The following is a 15403-nucleotide window of genomic DNA, read 5'->3' as shown; positions in this document are numbered from 1 at the left end:
ATTATTTAGCCTCCCTAAGCTCCAACATCACAAGTGACAGAGAAAAGTTACAGTACACACACAGAAAGCCGGTGTTATCTGTGTGATGCCAAGAGATTTTGTGTGTGTGTTTGTCAGCTACAGGACCGTGGTCAGACCTTCCTACAAAGTGGTGTACCGCACTGTGACCTCTCTGGAGTGGAAATGCTGTCCAGGATTCAGCGGCACTGCCTGTGAGGAAGGTGAGTCGACGCCGACGGGCTCTCGTCCACTCTTTTAGTTTAACAGCAGTTGGATTCACCTGCCTCTCTTGTTATCTTTCTTCATCTCCTCAAGCGGTCTCATTTATCACATCCGCCCCCTCCGTCTTAAACTGTGTGTGTCCCTTCCAACACACGTGTACGGGCGATGCTCTAAAACAGGAGTGATTTCCATTAGGCTTACATAAGGCTGCTTCTGTCCTCTAAATGAAGTGAAGAAATAAGATCCGTCTCTCTCTTCAGTGTGAGTCAGGCCCCTCCGCTTTATTAATCACTTTAAATGTGCTCATTTAGAAGAGTCATGGTGCGACGTAGGGGTCGGCTCTTTTGTGTGGTTTTCAGTTTTATGGTCCAGCTGGAGCCGAGTCTACATCCTCCTAAAGTGCCATGCTAGCCCGGCTGTTTTCATTTTTCGACTACAGTAGCTGCCCACACACACACACACACACACACACACACACACACACACACACACACACACACACACACACACACACACACACACACGCACACACACACTCGCACAGTGTGTAATGACTTCCCCTGGCACTGGCCCCTGTGTCTGTGCAGTCTGGGGAGAAGGGTGGAGCGTCTGTTTATGCAGGGACTCGGGACTTGCCTGGGTGTAACGTAAATCGTCAGACTGTGTGACACAAAGGACAATAAATGTTTACAGAGCTTAAAGTGGTCACTTATTTGTGGTGCTGAAAGCAGAAGCAGTTTTCCTCTTTAATTCTCCCACCCAAAGGTGAGCTAAGAGCGACTTTCAGCCCTCCCTGTGGCCTGCTGCAGAGCGGCTTCAACATCTCTCCACTGCCCCTGCCTGCTAACACACGGCACACATCAAAACAGCCCCACTGTCTCGCTTGTTTAAGACCTTCCCCTCTTTCAAAGTCAAAAAACAAACTCACATTCAGACAAAGTAGACTTTACTTAACAAAAGCGGAGGAACACACAGTCAAACGGGGAGGAAATTATCCAATTAAGTTGTTGCTGGAGGAGATTCCCCCGCGGTTGTCATGGCAGTAGGGGGCTGTCGAGCCAGCGGGGATGCTGGGATTAGCCACTTATCTGAGCGTCGTTCCGGGTGGCTCAGATCACAGGCGGCGCTGAGTGGAAGTGACAGCTCCCATTCACAGGGCCTTTACTCCCCGGCACCATGGATGCTATCCAGGGCCACCGGCGCTTTGTTCTGCTGCTGCCGCGTGAGCTGAACTTCTTGCCAGCGCAGAACCTGACACCCCGCTGCTGTTTGCTTCAGTCGCCTGCTTTAAGGAGAAATAAAAGCTCGCCACACGGGCAAAGCTGGAGCTCCGATTGTGTTTAAATCTGTTGCCATGATGTTGCCAGGAGAAGTTAAAGCTGCACTCGTAGTTCAGTGGGTGCAAGTTTCAAATCCGGGCTCTTGATACCTGTGTGTGGCTGCGTCTGCAGATATCCTCTCTTTTCTTTGAGGGCCTTCAGACGGCTTTGACTTGTTTGACCCTGAATTAAAAGGCTCAGTAATAAAGCATCATCTTTATATGATGGAACAAATAACATCGTCTAGACATTAAAAACATATTTCCTTAGGTCTCATAAACAGCTCACACCGGATACATACGTCTTCAATGTCGGTTACATACCTTCGCTCCCATCATACCTTTCCCTCTGCCTGTCTGCTTTTCACAGACTGTGGAAAATGTGTATGATCCGCTCATTTACTCACTGTTCTCTCAGCAGGCCGCCCTAAAACCCCCTGGCCACGTCTGCCTTACAGTAGATCTCAACAATGTCCTCACCAGCAGGACTCTGGGAACGCTTTAAGGTGCAAGAGAAAGAGGAAGCACGTTATGAGCTGAGAGCACGGCTACTTATATGGTTGTATTTCAAATGGAGATGAGAGAGTTGTTTTCTCCTGTGTGCCTCCGTTCTCACACCACCGCCTGCCAGCCGATCAGTCAGCTGTAAATCAACAGGTACGGTCTGAAGGAAAGATGTCTCTCTTTAAGTTTTGGATTCTGCCTTTTAGAAACTAAAGCTGGCGAGCGCAGCGAAAAGGAGTTCACACATGCTGTCATTCAGTCAAACACTTGATTTATGAGCGATCATGTCCTCCCAAAGCAAAACATTACATCACTCCCACCCTGATAGACAGACGCACTCCATCAGAGTCCAAGTGGAGTAAGATAACACGGCATCAGACATCCACCTTTCACATTCGCTCTCTGTCTTATTTCCTAACCCCGACCTCAGGACTTGGCTGGAATTCCAGGCCCGTGGTGTAATTACTGAGTCCTAATTGTTTTCTATAAGGGTTGGGAGATATTGTCTTACTTCAGGATTGGGAGCACAATGGTCTTTATCTCTGATTGAGCCTGAGAAAAGAGAAAAAAGAGGCTAAGTATTTGCAGATGGAGGCACTTTCATAGGCTGCCAGGAACAGGGATTTAATGTATGCCTGGTTGGCTTCGGCGTTTCAAGTCAGTGAATGCCTGTTTTCAGACGGGATATCCCAACTTCTGCTGCATCAAACACAAATATCCAAATTACAGCTCATTTAGAGGCAATTTGGTTCAACTAGGAATCAAATGTAGCCCATAAAAGCTGCATTATAACATTAGAGCTGGCTGTAGGAGGGTCTGTTCAGCACAGCGTCGACAAACAGACTCATATTCATTTATATATTTGACTTTTTCTGTCTTAAAAGTGTGAGGATGACACCAAGAGAGATGTCTTCCCTCTTGTTTGATTCATGGCGGGCAGCTCTATGGAGGAGGGGTCCGCCGTGCAGTGAAACATAAGGGAGGAACGTAGACTTGAATTAGCACGGCTGTCAAAGCTCCTCCGCGGGGGACCCCATCAAGCCGCATCTCGCAGCCAAGCGGAGGCTGCGGTTTTTTTTTTGCGGGTCCCAATTACGGTATGGCTGCGAGGCAGAGGCGCTGTCTGTAATAAGCCGCAGAAATGTAATCTGTGTTTTCACAGCTCAGCGCGGCTTATCACGGGCCTCCACGCTAAACCCCGCCGCCTTAAACATCAGCCCGCTGCAGCTTGCCATTAGCAGAAGAGGAGTGGGAGTGCGTGGACGCTGGTTTATGTGTCTGTCTGGCTGCCAGAGCAGAGTGTGTGGGCGGGAGAGGGAGCGAGGTGTTGAGGATTTGTACAGTGAGGGATGCAGCTGCTCGGCGTGATTAGCTGCTTTAATGGCGGCATGCTTTAGTAGCTGTGAGTGGTGCCTGAGGTCAGAGGGGAGGAGGGCTGAACAAGAGCAGGTGACCTCCTCTCCTCCTCCTCGTAGACCACACAGAGCAGCGGCTATCACACACAGAGTCACCTTTTCATTCAGCTTTCCTCTCTTCTCTCACTCACATTCCTGAATGCGCCGTGTTTGCTTTAGCAGGTGTTAAATCTCTCCCTCACTGCGATTCATTCACAAAACACAGATCTGCAGTCGCCACATCCAGAGTATTTACGCAATCATAAAAGCAGATCTACACAGACACATAAATCACACATACAGGCAGGCAGGCAGCGTGCAGAAAAGGCCGCAGCAGCTGATATTCCTGTGTTATGTAAATGGCCAGCGCAGCACAAGTGCCGAGCCCAAATTGGAAGCAGCTGAAGTGAAGGAGAAACTGGGCTGAGGGCCCCAGATGAGATTAGACATGGGAGCGTCCACAAGCATTCAGCCCACGCTGCTCCGCTTGGGGGAATTGTCATAATAGTCATTAATTAGCAAACAACAGCCCTGAAAATACAGACAGGCCGACGTTAGAGTAACTTAAGGAGGAGGGAACCTTTTTTTCCTCTCCTCCTGTCTGCCTCTCTTCTCCTTATGTAAGCGTGTGCTGGTATGTGCATCAAGCTCATGAAGAATCCCACAATTATGCTTCGTAGAGGAGTCCAAGTATTTAAATTGGAATATATATATATATTTAATGATAATATTATTATGACATTATGTTGAAATGTTCCATGCAAACCACATGGAGAGCGCAGTGTTCAGCACAGACCGCGCAGGCTGTGGCATAATAATGATAGAGGTTATAATTATGCCTTTATGCTTCATGTGTGTAAAACCAAGAGACAGGCATTGTTATGGTGGAGACTTACAGGATGTATAATTATAATTTTTTTTATTAGAATATCTATTTTATTTGTCTGGATATCTGTCTATACATGACGGATCACATGTGGTTTGATGCTCCACACTCCATTTGTCTCCCTGCATCTTCCTGTGTCCAGTCAGTCCTTAAATCTTCAATAAACGGCCGTAAACTTCAAGAAATGCAGACGAGCAGTCCTTCGGTTGAATCTTTTTTAAACTTTCATACATCCTCAGTCTTGATTCCGAGTTAAGTTTTATGTTTCTGGCTCCTGAACTGGAAATGCCTCTTCTGCTCACTGATTTATTTATTACTTCCAAAGACTTCCCCCTGGGACTGCATCGAAAACGGATTTTCCTGCAGTCAGAAAGAGAGAGAGAGAGAAAGTGGGCCGAGTCAGCAGCACGAAAAAACTTTTAGGGATGAAAATAGACACACACACACACACACACACACACACACACACACACACACACACACGCCATGGCAGCTGGAGTATTCTTCTGTCCCCAATAAAGCGGCGACATTTCCCCTCACCCGGGAGTTTAAGTGGACTGGTGTGCTGACTGAGTGACCCACAAACAGAGCGGCTCTTTTCAGCCCGACAGGTCACGCTATCAGGAGCCGAGAGGAGAAACGACACTCTCTTCCTGTCCGAGATAAGAGCGCGTGAACAGACAACCAGGCTTTTATCACGTGGAGAGATAAAGATAAAGAAAAAGCTTTAAAACCCTGCCTTGTTTAAATCCTCCTCAGCAGCCGAGGTGTCGGCTCTTCCTCCTTCCTCTCATCTCTGATCCACTCAGCGACTGATGTCATTAAAGCTGCATTAACCCCGTCTGCTCCCTGGCCTTCAGTGTATCACCACCTCTCAGCTCGCAGGTGGAGAGAGGCATGATGTAGGTGCGGTATAACACAGCGCTACTGTCTTCAGAATGAGGCATATTTGGCGTTTTGACGTCAGCACGGAGACAATGGCAGCATTGATGGAGTTCTGACGCCGTTGGTTCCGTACAGCGATGAGTACGAGGGACCCAATTGCTGCATGCGGAGGATGGTAATCTTTTTCACAACCCAGCAGTTATTGCAGATTTCCATCTCTCTCAAATGATTCGTCAGAATCCCAAAACTTTCCCACTTTGATTCCACTCGCTGTAATCTTCCTTCCCCGTTTTTATCTACCTTCGTAACGCTGGAGAGAACTTTTTCTTTGCCAACATTCAGTTGCAACTAGAGATTATTTTTGTCCTTGTGACAGTTTTTCTGATTACACAGATGGATCAAAGTAACTTATTGGATCGTTAAAAAGGCATGATAACTGCCCAACAAATACATTTCATATAAAACAAAGAAAAACAGCTGCAGACAGAAAATATTAGTAGTAAATACATAAAAAATATTTGCAAACTGATTCTCTCTCTGTTGGAATATCATGATCCGTCCTGTGAATTCATGCAAATCCAGCCCACCCTCTTGTTATATCCACATTTCTTTACCACAAAAACATGCAAACAGACTAAAACCAGCTGCTTTTACAGTAAATATTCGTCTCTTACAGCATCAGTCTGCTGTTTCTCTTCTCCCCCTGTCGTCCTGATGATCTAGCTGCTCATTTGTCTCTGTTATGAGTTCATAAACATATACAACACCACATGAGAGAGGCTCGAGTGTTGTGGCTCGGTGGGAGGGGGTTTTATGAAGCCGACCTTCAAGCCTCCTCCACTCCCATGTATCTCAAACCGCAAACAGACCACCACATCACACAGACATGGCTGCGGTGTTGTGGTGACATCATTTACGGCCTCCTGTATTTCAGACCTCCCAAACATCCCCCTCCCTCCCTCCCTCGTTGCTCGCTCGCTCGCTCCGGTTACTAACGTTGCACTCTTGGATAACGTGAGGAACTTAAAGTGTCTGTTCACCCGTCTGACTCTGGAGCTCTGTTTCGAGCTGGTCTTTGCATTTATTTCCATTTGCTCATGTGGTCGATCCGGCGCTCAGCGGGGACGAGTGGAGCGGTTCTGATGGTAGTGATTAGTTCTGGACTGAGGATGAGAGCAGAGAGGAGGTTTTGGATCAACTGCACCAGCATTCGGCCTAATTAGAGTCACTTGCTTTCAGAGCTCAAACCTGACAGAGGAGCAGGCTTTCCCCTCACGAGCCAATCGGGGTGACTGAGGAGAAATGACCTCACTTGATTGGTTAGGAGAGGAGAGAAGGAGATAGTAGAACTTGTCTTTAGAGATCTCTTATTTGTAGGCTGAAGCACTGCTGCATAGTGGGACCTTACAGGAAGCTGTTCAATAAGTAGATCTACTACTCTAATTGTGTTTGTGTGCTTTCAGCTCTGTGCTTTTGGCAGGACAGTCGTCAGGTGCAAGACTTCAGAGTGATCAAAATTCAGGGGAAATTTTTGTGCGTTCAAGTCAAGATTTTGGGGCGCAGCATATTGTATAATTGCCATGGCTCATACTACATCCATTTGTTAACCCTTCATATGGGTCAGTGTTTGTTCTGCAGGCTTCAACACACACACACACACACACACACACACACACACACACAATGAGTTCTTAAAGGTATAATAAGTAGGATTTTTCCTTGCATTTTGTCAACAACACATTCAAACTGGGCCCCTCCTCCTGAGCTCTTCATCATCCAGAAGTTCACCCTCACTCTCTTGTACGAGAACACGCATACCGACACACCAACAGCGCCACGGTTACCTTTGCGCTAGCATGCTAACCGCCGGTTACCATTGCAATAGCATGCTAACCGCCCTTTAGCTTGTCCTACCCGGTTTGAGGCACCTACCTGTCCAAGACAAAGAAGGCGGTGTTCGCCGGTCTGAATGGGGCCCAGTTGCTAATTTAAACCACTCCCACACTCACCTATACGCTGTGATTGGCTCAGGGAACCACAACAGCGCCCCTCCTGAAAACGTCTCGTTCAAAGCAAAACAACAGAATAGATGCAGAGGGAAGGGTCTCACAAGGGTCTGCACACACACTCACCAACACGCATGTATAGAGGCCCATTAGTGATGATTTATATTACATTTGTAAAAGTCTATATTTTATTTTTCTAGGATCCTACTTATTATACCTTTAAGTAAACAGGTAAACTAGAGCAGGCACCCCATGCACAGAGGTACAGAGGCTGATCATTTGGTGCATGTCATCCCCCACTCTCTACTCCCCACACTCCCTGTCTCTCTTTAGTTATCCTATATAATGAGGGGAAAAGGTAAACCATACCATTCAAAAGTTATAGTCACTAAGAGTTATAGTAGGTTTTGAGTAGTATCAAATGGCTATATTACCAGACCAAGCAGAAAAGTGATGAGATACTATAATTGAAAGCAGATCCACAGGCATTGCCAATACACGATGAATAATCAAACTGCTTCCAGACCAGATGTGTGCAGTTTCACTATCATGAAACAGCCGTCTGAATGTCCCGTCTCTTAATGGGACGTGTGGTTTCTGTGGTTTAATGCCTCATGTGGAATTTCGTATTAAATGTTTAAATTAATTTTGTAAAGTTTAATTTCCTTAGTGTGTAAAAAAATCAATTCAAGTTAAACTTGCTTTGCCACACTTGCTACACTTCGGCTGTTTGCAGTGTTGCATGCACAGCATGTGTTCGTATTTCACGTATCCAGAGTGCTGTTTGCCCCGCGTTAATAGAGCATGTAAGACATGCATCATTTAGGAAAGTGCTCGTATCTCCTCTGCCGTCGTGCATCGTCTAGGGTCACGTCTCAGGGGCTTCTCTTATCCACGTAAACATGTGTCTGCTCGTCTGCTCACACATTCAGGCGTGTTCAATCTGCAGTGCCAAACATGGCACACTCCTTTTACCGTCTCCTTCACACATCTTGAGATCAAACCGGGGGCACGGCGTGTTGTTCACGCTGTTCAGGAAGTGTGTTACGCCTCACTGGTCCAGGTCCAGTGTGTGGCTGGAGGAGGAGGCGGTTGTGGCGCTGCTGGTGCGTCTGGTGAGGCAGCGTCAGAGAGGCCCAGCAGGGTGAGCTCATTAACAACAGGACGTACCCCTGAACCTCGAAACCCAGGCCTGCATTCCGTCCGCTCCCATGCCCCCCCGGGGACTCATCCAGGGGGGCTTTAACAGCCCTGGTGTTTTGGTTGGACCCTCGCCACAGCCAGAGCCGAGCTGTGCATGACGACTCCCCCTCCTCCTCCTCCGCCTCAATCAGGACTGTAAATATAGTCCGCTGAGGGTGTCTGTGTGTTCCTGCATCCTCAGGTGTTTATGGCTCTCTCACTCATTCATGCTGAGCGCGCAGTCGGGGTCTGGCAGCAAACACACTCTCGCTCGCACACATGCAGACAAGCTTAAGGCCTCAAACACACCTGCTCTCACAGCACAGACGCATATATCAAGTGTGTATGTGCAGCAGATGTGCAACTGAAATAAAATGTAAAGTTTTACACCTCAGTCGACCTGGGTCACGCAAACAGGTCGAGCTGAACTTGCTGAGTCGCTGTAATCAATGAACTTGATACAGGAAATACACACACACGCTCTGTTTCAGCACACACACACACACACTCTATATCAGTTGCATGTAAACTGACAGGGCAGTAAATCACTGCTACTGGGCCAGAGTTAGACCTCTATGCGCTCTGTCTGCGGCTATCGACCTTGGTTTGAGGGACTAAGAATGATGTCATGGCCCTTTCATTTCTGTTGGCTGTCGTCCATGATGTCTTCCTTAAGGGCTCCGTCCCACCTGATGGGGACTGCGTGAGGGAGAGACCAGACTTGTGGAGAAGTTGTTGATGGACAGATCAGACAACAGATATTTAGTGGCAGTAACAGTGTCTGTCGGTTCCTTCTTTGCGTTGGTGTGCGTTACTGAAAAGTATCAGCAACATCAAATAATCATTCATTACAGTTGAATAGTACCTTTTACTTTTCCTGGTTCCAGCTTCTTATCCGTCCTTCATGGGACTGAATTAGTAGTTTTTTCGCTCATGGTCTGCAACAAGCAATTTAAAGACATAAGCTTGGACTTCAGGAGAGTGAAATTTATTGCACCGGACATTCTCATTAGTTTCAAATATTTTATGACCAAAAAATTCATCGATTAATCAAAAAAAATAACAGGCAGATTAATCAGTGATGGAGTTGCAGCCCTGTTGGAGAAAAAGTGCTAGCTGTGAATAGGCTGAATAGCCTCTGTTGCTGCTTCTTAACCCCTGAACAGTGAACAATAAATCTGGCTTTAGATGTAAAAGTACGGAAGCCCTAAGCGGACATGCATCCATACATTTTATTTACTTATTTATCTCGAGACAACGCCGTAACGTCACATGATCATAACTGGTATCCCCAGAGTTGCAAAAGCACAAAACAAACACACGTAACTGACCTCACGAGTAAGATAAGATAATAAGGTAAGATCATCTTTATTGATCACCCATTGGGGGAAATTTAGTTGTTACGACAGCTCAAAAAACAATACAAACAATAACAATAATAAGATATATATATGTATATGTATATATGTATTATTTACAACCTGAATGCATACGTGCTTAAAATAAAACGGAGTAAACAAAATGTGTGGGTGCATGTCCGCTTAGGGCTTCCGTATAAAGTCTTGGGGCGACTAATGTTAGTTTGGATAAACAAAAACTCCACCACATGACATGTGCTTCTCATTTTACACATTACAGAAGGAGAACGAGGAGGTTCACTTTCCCTGTAATCATTCTTTCTCACTGTGGTTACACATTTATGTGTATATATATATTTGGACATAATACCTATATTTGCATGTATCTGAGTTGTGTCACATGCCGACCCTGTTATGTCAGAAACCACAGAGGATTTGGTTCTGAGCCACGGCCTGCAAACAAATGTTCCTCTCTGATCCTCTTCAGAACGGTTACCCTCTCTGGACATCCCCCGTCATTACATCCTATTTACAAAAGACCAAAAGGATTGTTCTCAGTTAATGCGTTTTATATGAACCCCTCGCTCCGCCTGTGTAAACCGAGCCTCCCGCGTAAACAGAGCCCTATTGTAGCACAGTTACAGACTGGTTCTCGACCTGAGACAAAGTGGAGAATTACAGTTTGCCCCGGAGAGAACGAGATGGTTCTCGGCCCGTCTCTCTTCCCTCTGGCCTCGCTCGGAGCGGGGGTGTTAGTAATCTATTCCCTCTCTCCTAGATGGAGGAAGAGATGAGTGTGTAAAATGAGAAGCTACAAGTGAAAGGATGGCACGGATCCAGCAGTACACGTTTCTTTAAGCGTTGCCAGGTAGAAAAGGCAACGAGGGCGAGAATGGAAAAGAGGTTTCTCCTCCTCTCTTGTTGTCACTTGCAGAGGAATGCCATGGCACTGATGTTTTAAACCAGAGTTAGTAAAAAATATTAAAAGTGACAGAGAGAGAAGAGGAAGTGGAGGGTTTTCTTTACTGGAAAGGCTGTCAGAAGGACAAAGAACAGACTGAAGTAATAACCATTATGAGCATCACTCATACTTTCTTTACGAGCCATAACCACATCTCTTAGTTATGTATCTGAGCTCAACAAATAAAATTAGATTTGAGGCTCCCTCTCTTTGTCTGACCCTCTCTCAGTGCAGTGCACCGCTCCTCTGGGGGTGTGACGGGCAGCCAACGGGACGCCAAAGGGGGTGAAAGGGCAGGGAATTGAGGGGTGCACGGTTTGTGCTTTCCTGATGAATAATGGCAAGTATTGTTCTTTAAGTGGCAGCTCTGATTCAAGCACATTTCTGGATGTACTCATTTAGTGTCAGTCTTAGAGACACATCAGAGCTAAATGTTGTGAGCTGGCCATGCAAAGGGAGTACAATGTGTCCCTTTTAACGCCAGAGTATCAGACAATCAGAGTAATGATTAAAGCCAAAGAGAGCCTCACCGTTTAGGACGATGATTGAATTTGATAGAGAGGAAGATTTGGGAACACTTTGTCTGAAAGTTCTGGTTCTTTGTCCCCCTGCTTTCTCCTCATCTATGCTGTTAGACTGAAATCTGTGGCCCTCCTGGAAAGCTGCCAGAGTCCATAATATGTGACAGTGCATGTGTAACCGTGATGGACGCCTCACACACTCCCTGATCCGCACAGGGACAGCAGAGGGCACGCTGGGAGATGAATTACAAACACTGCTCAGGATCATTCATCCATCAGAGCGGCTCTCTTTGCCAAGCTGGAATTCCTTTCCCCTGGCTGCTCCTGACGGTGCAGAAACCCTAGCAGCTCGAGCTGCAGCCAGTTCGCTTTTTTGTTCCAAAAGTGCAGCTGAGCTCGCTGGACCTTCAGGAGGCTCTCTGTCAAGAGCGAGGCCGCCTCTGTCAGCAGGAAGGAGCTGCCTCTCCACTCTCGTATTGGCTGAAGGATCGATCTTAGAGGCTGTGCAGCGACTGGTGGAACCGGGATGATTATCAGCAGCAGTTTGACTCCACTTCTTCTTCTGCTAATGTTGTTTGATGAAAGTTTGGGTAGAATGGGTGATGAAAAGAGTAGATTTTAACATGACATGACACATTTGATACAGCTCACTGTGCAGAGGTAATGGAAACAGGGACGTACCTTTTTGAAAGTACCAAGTTCAAGCAAAGAGAGTCAAATTCCAAAGACGAGTTGCTGCAGAAGAGATGTTTTTATTAACAGGAAGTCTTCCTTGACACCCCCAGCCGTGAAATCTAAACATGGATCAACCTGTTTGGGATGTTACGGAGCACAAAGTTTATGTTTGTTTGCATCATCTCTTTAGCAGGATGTTTAAGTTTACGCACAGATCGGGACTTTTATGAGAGGGAGTGTTTCCGAGTCACACAGGGTCCAATCTGAACCCTGACGACCTCGAGCAAGGAAAGCCACTATTGTGCATGTGTCGCTGATTCCTCTCTGAAAACCAAACTACAAAGACACGGATCTGAGAAATCAGGGGGATCCAGAGCAGTTCTTGTCTGTGTGGTTTTTGTCCTTAGATTGCACGTGAAAGGGTTTTCCTATGAGTGCTCCTGTTTGCAGTTTGGGTTAACTGACCCTTTTACTTTCCTCAGCGGAAAAGAGCTTTAGGTTGTTTGTTCGAACGCTTAAAGACACTTGTGTCCGTATACACGACTGAGGACTTCTAGTGGCCCTGTGAGTTACAACTCCTCTCCATCTGCATCAGCGGCGTAAAGAGCGGGCCGCTTTTATAGTGCAACAAAAACTCATAGCGTGTGGGTTAATAGATGTGGCAACATAACTTTTACCCAGCATACTTTGTTCACATCCTGTTTCTTCTGCCATTAATGGTGACTCAGATCTTTGTCTAACCATGGCCTGTTGTTCTTGTGCCTGATGCTAACCACTGTTTAGATTTCAATCATTTTTCTACCCGACATTTGAAACTGTTTGGATGCCAAAACAAACAAAGTTGTCCCGTCCGCCCTCCACCGAGGATCAGAAAACATCAAAATGGTTTTGTTGGAGTGCAGCGACCAACAGCATATTGTGTTGTTTACTTTACAAGTCTTGATGGAGCCTTTAAAAGTCTGCCTTTAAAATATGATTCATCTATGTGCAAGTTTAACCCTGACTGTGCAGAGAGGAGGCCGTGCGATAAGGTTGGGAATGGCTCAGCCTGTGCAGATACAGGATTATCACTGAACTGTGCTCAGATCAGCTCGGCTGTGTCTCATGTAGGAATTATAACAACTCTTTGCACTCTTTGTTTCACCCTCCAGGCTGCACAGAAACAGGGATGAGGACTTAGGAGCTCAAACAGAATAAATTGCTTTCATTTTCCACTTTTGTCGAGTCTTATCATCTCAGCGCCGAGTGACGTCACACGTAACTCTGAAGCTTTCATACAGCTGTAAAACTGGAACCCTGTTTAATAGCGCTCTGCTGTATAGTTTGATGCCGATGGTTGTATAATTGTCGTATTTTTACACTTTTACGGCTTTCATAATTTTTTTAACAGCGAGCAGATGAAACAGAATCAGCGCGCTGACTCGGCACAATCAGCCTTCATGTTCCATGTGAGGGTGGAGAAACTTTAATTCACAATACTGACTTTTATGGATGAATTAAAAGGCGATAAACATCAGAGGACGGAGGGTGAGAAAGAGGATTAAGAGCTTATGAGAGGCGTCATGTTGGTTTTTTGGTTGACCACTGCTTCTTGAAATCTTTAATGAGCAGTAGGGCTGCACGATATGAGGATAAAATGCCATGTGGGAGAATGGTGTTTGAAAGTGCGATGACGATATCAAGTGGGTAAATATACATCTGTTAAAGTGCATATGAGCTATAACTTACAGTTCCTTTTAGGAGCGGCAAAAGTTAGTCGATTAATAGATCGAAAGAAAAAAAACAACAGATATTTTGATAAGCGACGAATCATTCTGGTGATTTTTCTCATAAACAGGTTTGAAGACGTCACTTTGGGCTCTGGGAGATTGTGATGAGCACTTCCTGAATGTTTGGACATATAAAAGACTAAACAAGTAACCAATTAATGGAAAAAATAATTGACAGGGGGCGCCGGTTTAGCTTAGTCGTAAGAGCAGCTGCCCCAATACAGAGACAGTCATCGAAGCAGCGGCTGCAGGTTCGACTCTTGCCCTTGGCCCTTTGCTTTACCTCCCCCACTCGCTTCTCCCAATATTTCCTGTCTCTCTTCAGTTGTCCTGTCAATAAAGGCTAAAATGGCAGATGTGAGATTATCGGATTAGAAAATATAATCATTAGTTGCAGCCCTCCTTCCTTCCAGGTGGCCTCATAAAAAACAAAATAAGTCGCCATAAGCCATTTTAGTCGTCTTCTCTCCTTCCTAAGCAGTCGTGCTAGCTAACCTTGCAGTTGCAACCATATTGGCATCAATTAAAATGAAATTAGCTTAAAGCAAACCGGGGCTGCATGTGATTGGTTTGAATGGTGTGATTGCATGGCCTGTGTATTCAAGGCTCCATCTGATAGGTCAAAGGTCACATGCTGAGTTTGAATTCCTGGTGCATGTACGTAAAACCTTTTCTTCAGCCTTTTGCAAAGTGTTTTATTGTTCATATACAGAAACACTGAACATAAGATTTATTGTGCAGCCCTAATGAGCAGCCTCTCTGCACTGTAACCTGTCGCTGTTCAGCTCCTGCAGGAGAAGAAGAAGAAGAAGAAGCACTCTCTGTATCTCGACGTGTTTGATATACTTCTTGCATTTTTGGGCTCGCAGTCAGACAGTGGGACACATCCATTCTTTTTATACGTCTCAGCCAAGACCTCCACGTCTGCTCAGAGCACAACTCACACTGCAGACATCAAGAGGGGAGGACGGAGAGAATACACTATTCATGTTTGGACTACACACACATGCGCGCACACACTCACTCAGGAGACATATTTAGTGGAGACAGTCCAGATGTTTTATCTCAGTGTGTGTGTGTGTGTCGGAGAGCACGGCTCCCTCTGACGGAGGAGTGTTCATCTCTGGAGCTGGAGGTTCGACACGTCGCCACAGCTGCTGTGACCGAGACGCTCTGATAGATTACAGCCCGCTGACCATGGGGGGTCTCGCCTGAGCGTGATTTAGATCTGAAGAGTCAAAAAAAGGACCGGTACGCGATAAGTCTCTGACAGCCCGAGTGTGACTTCTCCCCTGCGGCTCTAATGAAACTTTATCTTCAGCTCACTGACGCTCCAAACACAACCTCTCCTCTCTGGATCACTTTGATGCTGCTGTGATGTTGGAGTTAATGAAATAACAAGATGATGATTAATACGGTGCTGATTGCTGTAACAACTCCTAAGAGTATAAGGAGGGAAAATCCACATATTGTTTTTAACTTCCTCATTTAACAAACCCAGCAATGTATTTACCAGTGAAGAAGAATGGATGTCTGTTGCAGCCCGCGTTTTGCTAGAAGAGTTACTAAAGTGTACTGTACATTGATGTTTCTAAAGTGTCGACTGTGGAGTTTGTCTTGAAGTTTCTCTTCTCCTTGATCAGCACTTTCTCACAGAGCGCAGTGAGGGAGTGCAGGGAGAGTTGTTGTTGAGAAACTCTGTGAATGCCAGCAGGGAGGAGT

At 46.0% G+C, this 15403-nt stretch overlaps 1 protein-coding gene across 1 annotated transcript in view; it reads left to right on the top strand.

The window, feature by feature from the left end:
* The window catches only part of emid1 (EMI domain containing 1), a 54785-nt gene that overhangs the window by 7774 nt on the left and 31608 nt on the right, over positions 1-15403 (top strand). The window contains exon 3 of the mRNA XM_069683850.1: positions 118-221. Coding sequence (XP_069539951.1) covers positions 118-221 — 104 coding nt within the window. The remainder of the gene's footprint in view (positions 1-117; positions 222-15403) is intronic.

Source organism: Semicossyphus pulcher, unplaced genomic scaffold (genome assembly GCF_022749685.1).
Source record: "Semicossyphus pulcher isolate SPU_LCO1_2020_fin unplaced genomic scaffold, fSemPul1.0.p SCAF_6, whole genome shotgun sequence".
Taxonomy (NCBI): domain Eukaryota; kingdom Metazoa; phylum Chordata; class Actinopteri; order Labriformes; family Labridae; genus Semicossyphus; species Semicossyphus pulcher.
Note: the sequence above shows the minus strand (reverse complement) of the source record. Positions and strands in the feature narration are given on the sequence as shown.